This window comes from Aegilops tauschii, chromosome 3 (genome assembly GCF_002575655.3).
Source record: "Aegilops tauschii subsp. strangulata cultivar AL8/78 chromosome 3, Aet v6.0, whole genome shotgun sequence".
Taxonomy (NCBI): Eukaryota; Viridiplantae; Streptophyta; class Magnoliopsida; order Poales; family Poaceae; genus Aegilops; species Aegilops tauschii.
The window spans coordinates 72,729,449-72,742,870 of NC_053037.3; the positions used below are offsets into that span (position 1 = coordinate 72,729,449).

Consider the following 13,422-nt stretch of genomic DNA (forward strand, 5'->3'; position numbering starts at 1 on the left):
GTTGTGTTGTGATATCTTTCCGTGAGTCCCTGATCTTGATCGTACACGTTTGTGTGTATGATTAGTGTACGATTGAATCCGGGGCGTAACACCAATGCTCTTTTCCAGGATTAACCATGTATCTGCTGACAACACTCAATGCATAAGATAAATCCGGACGAGAACAAACCATGGCATACATAAGTGAGAGTCACGGCCGTGCCTCTCGGAAACGGAAAAAAGAAACGCGTTTTTTGTTTTTTTTTCTTTCGCGAGAGTTACGGTTTTGCTTTTGTGAGAGGCACGTGTGTGCTTTCGCGTGAGTCACGGCCGTGCCTCCTCGGAAACGAAAAAAATGTGTTTTCTCTTTTTTTCCTTCCGCGAGAGTCACGATTTTGATTCCGCGGGAGGCACGGTTGTGATTTCGTGAGAGGCACGGGCGTGCCTTTTTCGGAAAGGGAAAAAACCTGTGCTCCCGGTTTGGTTTTTTCGTGAAAAAAAGTTCGTCAAAACCTATTAACATGAGATCTAGTTTTGAAGATCTCGACGCGAGGAATCCAACGGTGAAAGTGGTTTGAGATTTAGACGCACGGCTTTAGAGATAAAACGTTTGAATAAATGGATCTAGAAAAAAGGGAAAACTTTCAGGTTGCGACAAGTGGCGCGCTACATGTGCGCCACTTGTCGTAACTTGGGAAGTTGGAGTGATCTTTGCAACGAGTACTTCTCAACTAGTTTTTTTTAGACAAATACTTCTTAATTAGTAATTTCGGGTAAACGTGATGCTAATGCTAATGCTAAGGCCCATTACTCTCGTTATGTTGGGTAAGGCTGCCCACCTGCACGGCTGGGGAAGCCCATGGCTCGTCGATTCGTGTTATTGAGCCATAGATTTTTCTCCTTGTTTAGTCCTGTATCTCCGAACAATGAAAAAAAGTACTCCCTCTGTTTCAAAATTATTGTCTTAGATTTGTCTAAATACGGATGTATCAAGACACATTTTAGTAATAGGTATATCCATATCTAGACAAATCTAAGACAAGAATTTTAAGACAGAGGGAGTATTAGTTTATAAACTCGTTGCTGCAGCTATAGCTGTCCCTTCGAGGTCATTCGATAAAATTAGAACGATACAGAGAAAATTAGCATGGCCTCTGCGCAAGGACGACACGCACAAATCAAAAAATGCTCCAATTTTTTTAGGTTTCACGCGCGTATTCATCTTTTTAGTCCCTCGTGTACTACACTTTTCACACAAAGATCTCTTTATTGTTCGAGGATTCACACACCGGTCCCTGTAGCCTTCTTTGCAGGTTGCAGCCCTCGCGTGCACTGCATTTTGGCATAAAGGTCCTTGTTTGCTTTATTTCCAGTCAAAAAGTTCTTACAGCTGCAGATATCACGTCCATGATTAACCTTCTGGAACCTGTTTTCTCTTTGATTTATTATACGATAGTGTTCTTTGTCAGCAGGAAACCGTAGAAAATGGGTGGTTGGTGCCTTGTCCCGCTCGACTTATCGTGTCTTGGCCCCTAAACTAGGTTTACCGCGACGTTGAGTCAGTGACTAACATCGATCGGTCGGCGCTACGCTACGCTACGTGTCTGTGTTGGATGTTTAGACTGAGCTGATGAGAGCGCGTGCGGCGCTCAACTGTCGCATGTCTTCATGCAATGCTGGCAAAATATACAGATAAGGCGGGCGGTTGTGCACCAGGCTAGCTTTCGGTTGCATGCATTCATATCCCAGTTGATCAATCTGTGCACCAGATCAGACTACATGCTGGATCATTATTCCACGTACGCCATTCTGTTCCAACCATTTCCTTTACTTCTTTTCCCCTTCTTATTATTATTTGCATATATTCCTTTGTATACACATTTGTTTATTTGTTCCTTTGTATACACATTACTCCTTTGTATACACATTTATACAAACAATGACCTCACACACTTACACACCATAATATCTCCGTCCCACAATATAAGACGTTTTTACAAGCTAAAATGGCTTGCAAAAACATTTTACATTGTGTGGGATTACATGTAGTATATGGTTTGCCATTCAATGCATATGCACATAGGACTTGCGAGACGAGCAATCGGCGTAAGTACGTACCGCGTAGCCCTAGCGAGCATCGCCGTCTTGCCTCTTGTATACCCTCACCTTGAGCCCGTCCTTCATGTGGAGTATGATGGACAGCTTGGGCTTCACCACGGCACCGGGGGCGACCTCCACCCTGAACCGCGGCAGGACGGCGGCGACCACGGCCTTCATCTGCGTGAACGCCAGGTCCTTGCCCAGGCACGTCCTGGGCCCCACGTTGAACGCCACGAACTTGTACGAAGGCTCGTGCCGCAGCCGCCCCGCCGCCGTCAGCCACCGCTCCGGCCGGAACTCCAGGCAGTCCTCGCCCCACACCGACTCCATGCGTCCCATCGAGTAGAACGACACGATCACCCTCCTCGACGGCCGCACGGCCGGCCCGCTCGGCAGCGTGTCCGCCCGCGCTCCCGCCTTGTGCTCGAACGGCACCGGCGGGTACAGCCGGAGCGACTCCGAGAGGGCCGCGTGCAGGTACACCAACCGCTTCAGATCGGCCGCGCTGGGGTGGCCGCCGCAAGACGGCAGGGTCTCACGGAGCTCCGTGAGGATCTTGGCCTCCACGTCAGGGTGGTTGGTGAGCAGCCAGAAGAACCATGTCAGGGCGGAGCTCGTCGTGTCGCGGCCGGCGATCATGAGGTTCAGCGTCGTGTCGCGCAAGAACCGGTCGAACTCGTCTCCGTCCTTGCCTACCTCGTCTTGGCATGCCATGTACAACGTGAGAAGATCAGCCTCGGCGGCGTCGGCTCCGTCGGCGTTGCTGTCGGCACTGCTGGCCGCGCGCTCTCGCCGTAGCGAGACGAACTCGGCGATGGACGCGTCCAGGACTTGCTGAGCCTTGGTCATCTTCTTGTGATGCCCGATGTTTAGGTAGGTCTGGAGCCTCAGCCAGGCAATGGGCGTCACGTGCCTGTAGAACAGCACCGCCTCGGCCTTGTCCATGGCCGCGGCGAATGGCACTACCGGGAAGTCGGCGGCAAGGCAGCCGGGATCCGTGCCGAATATGAACATCGCCGTGAGGTCGAACGTCAGGCGCATGAACACGTCCTGCAGGTCCACCACCGCGCCGCCGGCAGCGACGCCGTCGAGGAGCGGCACGAGCCCCTCGTCGAGCTTGCGCGCGGTGCTGGCGGCGACGGCGGCGCGGAACCTCGCGTCCGAGAGCAGCGCGTGCGCCTTGCGCCGCTGGAACGCCCACGAATCCCCGTCGGCGTTGAAGATGCCGTTGCCGAGCACGTCGAACAGGGCCGCGAACTCCTCGCCCTTGGGGTAGTTGCCGAAGTTGGTCGTGAAGACATGCGCCACGTCCGCCGGGTTGGCCGTGAGAAGGATGTCCACGGGCGAGCCCCACGGGCCCCTGGCGACGTGCGACATCCCCGGCGCCACGCTCAGGAACTCCGTGAGCCACTCGTGCACGCGGCCGGCGTTGACGGTGAGCGCTGGCACCGAGCCGACCACCGGCCAGTTCGTCGGCAGCCCGTCCCGCCGGCGATACCTGAAGAACAACAGGAACAGGAAGCAAGCGAACGACACCATGATCTCCGGGTACTTGCCAAGGAAGCCTCGAACCCACCATGACACCGCCTCCATTTCTTTTGCGTTTGTTTACGCTATAGCCGGTGAAGTGTTCTTGTACAAGTGATCCAGCTGCAGAGCTGGCCAGGCTTATTATATAGTGGAAAGGTGAGGGGTATGGGTTTAGGTGCAGAGATTTGGTGCACTTTGGCTGATAATGATGTGGCAAGAGAAGAGAGGAGGAGGAGTAAATATTGTTTCTACCCGAGAGACCATATTGAATTGAATCAATGAAATTACCATCTATACTTCATGGGTGCAATTGAATTGACTACCCTCCTAAGTCCTAATCCCTCGTCATCTCTTCCTCTCCGGTCGACCGGTCGACGTCATCAAAGGCCCACCATGGATATAGCCTCATGCATATAGATCCTCGTCTCTTTCATGTAGATGCCGGCATGTTTTGTTCTTGATGCGTCTTTTCTGCACTCACGCAATGGCCAGAGCGGGTCATTGTTGTATTCTTTTTTATGTGTCTTTTTGTACTCACACATAAAATTCCCTTAAAGTGGGACTCATCTGTCATCGGGTCATAGCTTCTTCAGCAATTCCCTCAATTCGGTATGAGGGGAAGGAGGTGAGGTGGCATGGCGTCGAATCTGGCAGCACTTCATTCGATTCAGGCCAATAAAGAGCGATTTTCGGCACACCAAGATCGATGGAGCCTGTGGGGGGAGGCCAGTGCATGGAGTTGACGACACCAGTGGCGACATAGGACCTGTCACATCTGCGGCAGACTCGTCGACGACATGGTGGACGAGGTGCTGGCCTAGGCGGTGGCGGGTTGGAGATGGGGTGGGCAGAGGAGCATGAGGCGTAGCAGGGGGCGAAGTCATGGGTCCACCTCCAAACTGAGGGAATGGACGCGGGGGTCGAGGCGGAGTCCGTGGCATTGTCAACATGGATTGCGGGCAACTGGAGGGGGTGCTACAACGAGAGAAGGGGATCCATCATTCTTTGAGAGAGAGAAAGAGAGATGCACATGCATTCTCGTGTGTAAAAACACACTTCATGTGAACATAGTAACTTTGTAAACCCTGAGTTGCTAGCTTCTTGTATAACTGGTGTTTGAGTTTAAATTAAAATAAATGTGCGCTATTTTTTTTTGGAAATACACGGTGTGGACGCAGACGCTCATAAACACGTGCATGCACCGAACACATGCACACACACCAGCGTCTATGAGAGACCAAGACGACGAGTCTTGAGATTGAAGAAGTCACCATAGACGTCTCGCTATCGACGGAAACATCGCCTCTCATTGAAAGAATTTTCCACCTTTATAAGAGACCAAATCGTCAAACATGAAATTTGATCCCTGGTTGGCTGGGTGCAGCAATGCCCTCCTAATCATCCAACAACAGATTGGTTCTCAAACTAAATGTGTGTTCTGACTCTGTTATGTTTGATGCATCTACACATGGACATTGGATGTCGTTGATAACGGGATCACATCATCAGGAGAATGATGTGATGGACAAGACCCAATCCTAAGCATAGCACAAGATCGTATAGTTCGTTTGCTAGAGCTTTTCTAAGGTCAAGTATCATTTCCTTAGACCATGAGATTGTGCAACTCCTGGATGCCATAGGAATGCTTTGGGTGTATCAAACGTCACAACGTAACTGGTGACTGTAAAGGTACACTACAGGTATCTCCGAAAGTGTCTATTGGGTTGGTACGAATCGAGACTGGGATTTGTCATTCCGTATGACGGAGAGGTATCTCTGGGCCCACTCGGTAATGCATCATCATAATGAGCTCAATATGACTAAGGAGTTAGCCACGGGATCATGTGTTACAGAAAGAGTAAAGAGACTTGCCGGTAACGAGATTGAACAAGGTATGGGGATACCGACGATCGAATCTCAGGCAAGTAACATACCGACGGACAACCGGAATTGTATACGAGATTGATTGAATCCCCGACATCGTCGTTCATCCGATGAGATCACCGTGGAACATGTGGGAGCCAATATGGGTATCTAGATCCCGCTATTGGTTATTGGCCGGAGAGGTGTCTCAGTCATGTCTGCATGGTTCCCGAACCCGTAGGGTCTACACACTTAAGGTTCGGTGACGCTAGAGTTGTTATGGGAAATTGTATGTGGTTACCTAAAGTTGTTCGGAGTCCCGGATGAGATCCCGGAAGTCACGAGGAGTTCTGGAATTGTCCGGAGGTGAAGATTTATATATGGTAAGTCCAGTTTCAGTCGCCGGAATGGTTTCGGGGGTTATCGGTATTGTACCGGGACCACCGAAAGGTGTCCGGGGTCCACCGGATGGGGTCACCTGCTCCGGAGGACTTAGTGGGCTGAATACGGGTGGGGACCAGCCCCTTAGTGGGCTGGTGCCCCCCCAAGGGCCCAAGGCACCTAGGGTTGGAAACCCTAGGGGGAGGGGGCGCCTCCCACCTGCTTGGGGGGCAAGTTTCCCCGTCCTGGCCGCCGCCCCCCTCTAGGTGCATCTAGGCGGCCGGCCCCCTCTCCCCTTCACCCTATAAATAGAGGGGGTGGGAGGGCAGCTGCAACCCTTCCCCTGGCGCAGCCCTCCCCCTCTCTAACACCTCCTCCTCCTCCGTAGTGCTTAGCGAAGCCCTGCCGGAGAACCGCAAGCTCCACCACCACGCCGTCGTGCTGCCGGAGCTCTCCCTCAACTTCTCCTCTCCCCTTGCTGGATCAAGAAGGAGGAGACGTCCTCGGGCTGTACGTGTGTTGAACGCGGAGGCGCCGTCCGTTCGGCGCTTGGATCGGATCTTCCGTGATTTGAATCGCCGCGAGTACGACTCCATCAACCGCGTTCTTGCAACGCTTCCGCTTAGTGATCTTCAAGGGTATGAAGATGCACTCCCTCTCTCCCTAGATTGATCTTGGTGACACGTAGGATTTTTTTGAATTATTACTATGTTCCCCAACATTTGCTGCCACAGCCATAGGCATCATGGCCAGTAGGAAAGAGAGGGATCCTAACTTCTTTTTCGAGTACAAGCTAGATAAGGAAGGACATATGAATAGGATGTTCTGGTGTGACTCCCAGTCTCGTCATGACTATGAGGACTTCGGTGACGTGCTTGTATTTGACAGCACATACAAGATGAACCGCTATGGTATGCCATTCATACCTTTTGTTGGTCTTAACAATCATCGGAAGACCACTGTTTTTGGTTGTGCCATAGTTTCGGACGAGACCGAAGAGACATATGTGTGGCTGTTGTAGACTTTTTTGAGGTCCATGTATCAAAAGCTGCCGAAGAGTGTAATCACGGACACCGACGCTGCGATGATCAAGGCAATTCACGAAGTCTTGCCAGACGTGTGGCACCGTATATGTACGTGGCATATAGAAAAAAAATGAAGATTCACCTCAGTCACAAGTCCATAAAGGAGTTCCGAACTCTTCTGTACTATAGCACGTCCACGGTCACGTTTGCGAAGAGATGGCACGCGTTTTCCAAAAGATGGCAGTCGAAAAAACAGTAACATGGTTGAGACGGATGTATAAGAAGAGGAGACTGTGGGCCGCAGCTTATCTGATAGAGGGGTCTTGGCTTGGCATGAAAAGCAACCAGAGGAGTGAAAGTCTTAACTCATGCCTTCACCTCCACCTAGACGGTGAAATGACCCTGGTGGATATGACTTTGCACTATGAGAACGCTGTTGTACGTATCCGTAAGAACGAGGCGTGAGATGACTGCACGGCCTCACAGAGTTTACCGGTGCCAGTTACTATCTCGAGGGAACTTGAGATAGCTGCTTCTCACGTCTTCACTCCAGCAAACTTCTATATGTTGCAAGATGATCTTAGAAAAATTGGCGGCATGGAGATTGTAGAAATTAAGCTCTGAGATGGATCACAGCAGTACATCGTGGCCTGGAAGAATAACCGGAAGAGCCGTTTTTGGGTGGAGTATAAACCAATAAATTCTGCAGAAACTATAAGGTGCAGCTGCAGAAGAATGATTCGAAAGGGTCTACCTTGAAAGCACATATTCCATGTACTGAAGTACTTGAACATATATGAAATACAAAAGTGTTTAGTTCTTGTTCGGTTCACGAAAGAAGCAAGGTTGGGACTGCCCGCGAGGCGCACAAGCGATCTATTGGGATTTGGTTGGACTGCGGCAGGGGAAAGAATGAAATATAGCCATGTCAGTGTGTTAGCGTCAAAAGCAATGCATGCAGCATGCAAACACCCAGCTTTGCGGGATCAGTTACTGGAGAGTTTGAAGGCTGTGATAGCTAAGAGTCATGAGTATGATCTGCTACAGGAAAATTTGAGCAAGAAAATGTATGACCTTAGTAAGTGTGCAGTTGAATATGTAGACGATGGTGAAGGCAACATGGTTGCAGTTCAAGATCCTATGAAAGTGTCAAGCAAAGATGCAACAAAGGTAGATGAGAACCTCCCTGTCTCGAAAAATGGTAGACCACTCTCTTATGATGAGTTGAAAACCCGGTGCGGCGCTTGCAAATTGCTAGGACACACTAGACGTAGCAAGAAATGCAAAGTAAATAAGAAGTAAGTGTTTGTATGCATTGTGGATTATTAATTTTTTTATCATTTATTAACTTATCTTGTCTTTTATCATGTGCAGAAGTGTGGAGAAGGAAGAAGAGTGGAACACTTGCTTCAATTATTTACGGATGAATCGAGTGAACTGGACAGTATATCCTTCACATTATGGCATCAAGTTTAGTTCGACGTTTCGCGTCTTTGGTTCCTATATATTGTAGCAACTCCATCGGCAGTATGTTTAGTGGGAGTGTCAACCTTACATCTCTAAATAAGCAACAAAATCCGACCTACAGTAGATTGCATGGGTGGGAATCGTAGATTGCAATGCCACTGTGTTATGACCGGGGCGGGAGGTAGAAAGAATATTGTACATTTCCCCTCCCCACGTCCTAACTGCCATTAAATAAGTAACTCTACCACTCCCCACCACGCACTCACCCGCCTCCCATGCACGCCGGTTAGAACTCCCCTCTTAACCCCACCTACAGTAGATCGAGAAACCCTCGCCGGTCACTTCTGCAGCCGCCTCCATGGAAAGAAGCCTGGGCTGGCAGCAAGCTATGTTGGAGCTCGCCGATGATGACGAGGCGTGGCGTGCGCAGTTGATGGAGGTGTACAGCTGGTTCCCCAGCACCGAGATGTTGGTCAATGACACACGTGGCCTCGTCAAAGTCCTCACTGACGCCAAGAAGAAGCGCGCCTTCCCCTACGGCTGCGGCGTCCCGCCGACTCTCCTCCTCGTCTGGGCAATGCGAGAGGCCACGCTGAGCGACTCCCCTATTCAGCGTGCAAGGTGGTGGATGTACCGCTCCACCACCATGCCGCAGCGTCGCGTCGACGTCGACCTCGCTCTCTCAGCGGCCGTCAGCCCGGACTACCAGGTCCGCCACGAGCCTGCGCCAGTCCAGCCATTGCGCTCTGACGTCGGGGAGGACGGCATGGACGAGGTACTGGTCATCCCTGATGACGATGAAGAGGGCGAGGAGGATGCCGTGCAGATGGTAGCGCCGGTCGCCGTCGAGGGTGGCAAGACACTGCCCATTGACGTCTAGCTCCTTCCCCTCCTCCCTAACATAGTGAAGGTGGAGAAGAGGAGGTGGCTCAGGATCAGGTGGCGCAGCTTTTGAAGAGGCCAGGCAGCCGGGATCCGTACCGAATATGAACATCGCCGTGAGGTCGAACGTCAGGCGCATGAACATGTCCTGCAGGTCCACGACCGCGCCGCCCGCAGCGACGCCGTCGAGGAGCGGCACGAGCCCCTCGTCGAGCTTGCGTGCGGTGCTGGTGGCGACGGCGGCGCGGAACCTCGAGTCCGAGAGCAGCGCGTGCGCCTTGCGCCGCCAAAACGCCCATGAATCCCCGTCGGCGTTGAAGATGCCGTTGCCGAGCACGTCGAACAGGGCCGCGTGTTGGCCAGAATAAGCCGCGGCGCCAGTGTCGGACGCGTCGGGCGCGTGTATGGGCCCACGCCGGGCGTGTCAGGCGCGGCGGGACCGCGGTGTAGGCGTGTGTGCTTGGGGTGCATGGGCGTGTCCGTGCACCAGTGTAGTGTTTGCGTGTTCTGTTGGCGAGAACGGGGGGAGCGTTGGAGTCGATCCCAGGCGGGCGCGCATGACCCGGACATGTACATGCATGCCGCGGGCATGGACGGCACGGGCCGGATCGGGCGCTCGGCGTGATGGACTGGGACGTGGGTTTGTGCCCGGCGAGTCCCAGGTATAAGTAGCCTCCCATGCGTTGTAACAGACCAAGCGTCGAGTTCGTTCTCGAGGGAAAAAGAGGCCGTACGTGTGGCGACAGCGTTCATGCGCTGGGAAGAAAATCTGCTGTGTCCCTGTTCTTCCTTCTCCTTCCTTCTTCTTCTTCTGTTGATCTAGTTCAGAGAGAGAGGTGCAGCGAGAGAGAGAGGGGTAGAGCTAGGGCAAGGCCACGGCACCAAAAATTGGTATTCAGATCCACAAGGTTCGAGGGGCGGCCGTGGCGCGCGGTGGCGTCTGCGGCGTGCGCGGCCGACATGGAGGCATCGGCATCAGCGTGCGGCAAGCGCGTGGCCACGGCAACGCGTGGCGAGTCCACGGCTGTGCGGTGTGATGTCGTGTGCACGAAGGGCACGGCGGTTGCGGAGACGAGGAGGTCGCGAAGGACCTGCGTGGTGGCGTAGAGGTCGCGACGGCTCGGCGCGATAATCGTGAAGGCGCGTGGCACGGAGACGCAGTGTGGCGGCACACGGGACTGCGGGCTGCTGCTGCGGCAGCGAGCGGCGGCTTGTGCCGGAGACGCAGCGGAGGTGTACATGGCAACGAGACGACGACGACGAGTCAGGGCCCTTGTCGGCAGGCCGTGCGGCCAGGTCGCGGCTTAGGGCGTGAGTGTTGGCCAGAATAAGCCGCGGCGCCAGTGTCGGACGCGTCGGGCGCGTGTATGGTTGCGCGTCGGGCGCGTGTATGGGCGCGCGCCGGGCGTGTCAGGCGCGACGGGACTGCGGTGTAGGCGTGCGTGCGTGGGGTGCATGGGCGTGTCCCTGCACCAGTGTAGTGTTTGCGTGTTCTGTTGGCGAGAACGGGGGAGCGTTGGAGTCGATTCCAGGTGGGCGCGCATGACCCGGACATGTACATGCATGCCGCGGGCGTGAACGGCGCGGGCCGAATCAGGCGCTCGGCGTGGTGGACTGGGACGTGGGTTTGTGTCCGGCGAGTCCTAGGGTATAAGTAGCCCCATGCGTTGTAACAGACCAAGCGTGGAGTTCGTGCTTGAGGGAAAAAGAGGCCGTATGTGCGGCGACAGCGTTCGTGCGCTGGGAAGAAAATCTGCTGTGTCCCTGCTCTTCCTTCTCCTTCCTTCCTTCTTCTTCTTCTTCTTCTTCTAGAGAGAGAGATGCAGCGTGAGAGAGAGAGAGGCAGAGCTAGGGCAAGGCCACGGCACCAACACCGCGAACTCCTCGCCCTTGGGGTAGTTGCCGAAGTTGGTCGTGAAGACATGCGCCACGTCTGCCGGGTTGGCCGTGAGAAGGATGTCCACGGGCGAACCCCACGGGCCCCTGGCGACATGCGACATCCCCGGCGCCACGCTCAGGAACTCCGTGAGCCACTCGTGCATGCGGCCGGCGTTGACGGTGATCGTCGACACCGAGCCGACCACTGGCCAGTTCGTGGGCATCCCATCCCACCGGCGATGCCTGAAGAACAACAGGAATAGGACACCATGATCTCCGGGTACTTGCCGAGGAAGCCTCGAACCCACCATGACACGGCCTCCATTTCTTTTGCGTTTGTTTACGCTATAGCCGGTGAAGTGTTCTTGTACAAGTGATCCAGCTGCAGAGCTAGCTTGGCTTATTATAGAGTGGAAAGGTGAGGGGTTTGGGTTTAGGTGTAGAGATTCGGTGCACTTTGGCTGATAATGATGTGGCAAGAGAAGAGAGGAATGGAGTAAACTTTTATTTCTACCCAAGAGACCATATTTTTTTTGAAAAGGAGGAGGACCCCCGGTCTCTGCATCTGGACGATGCATGCGGTCACTTTATTAATTATTCACACATGACCTTACAAAGTCGTACAACAGTAGGACTAAAGCTATCGTTTAGACAACATCTGTCACTACTCCTATCCAGTTGATGAAGGGATGGTGATAGTCTGGGCCTAATACCAAACAGACCTCACAGCCAAACCGAAACATCTAAGACCTGAGGTCCCAACCAGGACGCCTGCCGGGTATGGGGCACCTACCAGTCAGGCGCACTCCTCAACCAGGATGCCGCCGGGTATGAGGCCGCCGCAGCCACCTGCCAGCAATCCATCTTCAGAGCTGTATTGTTGCATCTACCGTGCCAGGTCTCTCTGCCATCGACGCCATCATGACGCCAGACAGCGTCGTCCTCCTGCGCGAGTCCATCCTCACACATCGAACGCCGTATCTGCACTGCACCACGCCGTCGAGATCCGTCGCCATCAATGTGTAGGATGAGGCACCACTCCACCAAAGATGTCGTCCGCTGGTCCCGCGAGGCCGAGTGCACCTCCAAGAATGCCGCCCCCAAGGGGGTAACGACACATGATTGCCGCCAACATCCGATCGGCTGATCTAGGGTTTTCCCCGAAGGTATTGAGTGGAGTTGGGAGCTTCACCTCGATGATGCCTTCATGAAGAAAACAATGATAAGGGCATCGTCATCACCGGCTCCGGCCATCGACCGAAGACCAGGTTTTCACCCGGATCCGTCCCAAGTAATCCACCTGACAACCTGTGCATCGTCTCGACCGCCTTCAAAGCCCCAGATCTAGCCGCCTAGATCCGGCGACCAACCGCAACAACAGTGCCACCGTAGGAGCCCTGGCGCACCGGCCACTGCCTGAGTGTGCCACCACTGGAGCCTAGGAGGAGGGCTCCCACCCCGCCTCGCAAAGCCGTGAGAGCCGCCGAGATGGATCCCGCGCACTCGTCACCGTCTCTGATCGCCGTCACAGATCCGCCTTGGATAGGGACTTCACCACGCCATGCCGCCGCGGGAATCCCTAGCTTCACCAGCCGCCACCATCCAGGGCCGACACCCCGGGATCCAGACAGAACATCGCCACTGCCACTGGCCATGTTCCGCCGCCGCCGACCGGCCAAGCCGGCGGCCACTACAACCTCCGCCGCCATGACCATGCAAGCCCACCGAGCAGCCGGGACCACCAGATCTTCCATGAAGCCCGCATCTCTGCCGCCTCCTCCCATCACCACGCCGCCGCGACTCAGATCGGGGAGAAGGGCCCCTGCACCACGGGTGACTCGCCTTACCCAATGCAACGCGGGAGGGAAGGGGGCCTCCGCCGCCACCGTCAGCCGCCCGGGGCTTCGCCCGGCGACCTCCTCCAACGGCGGCGAAGGGGAGGGAGAGGTTGGTTGAGCCCGGCGGTGGTGGGGGTTAGGGTTCCGCCCGAGCCGCCCTAGCGGGGGGCGGAGGGGAAAGAAAAACCTTTACCGCCCAACAAACTTTGTTGTGGACGAATTCGAGAAAGACCCAAGAGACCATATTGAATCAATGAAATCACCATCTATACTTCAAGGGTGCAATTGAATTGACTGGCCTCCTAATCTCTCGTCATCTCTTCCTCCCCGGTCGACCAGTCGACGTCATCAAAGGCCCACCATGGATATCGCCTCATGCATATACATCCTTGTCTCTTTCTCTTTTTTTTTGCGGGAAAAAAAGAGATGCTGGGATGCATTCTTTTTATGCGTCTTTTCTGCACTCACCCGATGGCCAG

The 13,422-nt window shown here is 54.0% G+C and overlaps 1 protein-coding gene and 1 non-coding gene across 2 annotated transcripts; one reads left to right on the forward strand and one right to left on the reverse strand.

Annotated features, from left to right (window-relative positions):
* Positions 1–1,076: 1,076 nt before the first annotated feature.
* Positions 1,077–1,179, forward strand: LOC120962160 (U6 spliceosomal RNA). Its single transcript, XR_005753010.1, has one exon. It is a non-coding gene; the product is annotated as a U6 spliceosomal RNA (small nuclear RNA).
* A 594-nt stretch (positions 1,180–1,773) lies between these two features.
* On the reverse strand, positions 1,774–3,707 carry LOC109738956 (alkane hydroxylase MAH1-like). The gene has a single exon (XM_020298044.4). It carries the CDS (start codon positions 3,670–3,672, stop codon positions 2,107–2,109), a length of 1,566 nt encoding a protein of 521 aa, XP_020153633.1. The 5' UTR covers positions 3,673–3,707; the 3' UTR covers positions 1,774–2,106.
* Positions 3,708–13,422: the final 9,715 nt, after the last annotated feature.

Coding starts and splice junctions, on each gene's coding strand:
- LOC109738956 (XM_020298044.4), bottom strand. CDS start 3,672: ATGGAGGCGGTGTCATGGTGGGTTCGAGGCTTCCTTGGCAAGTACCCG.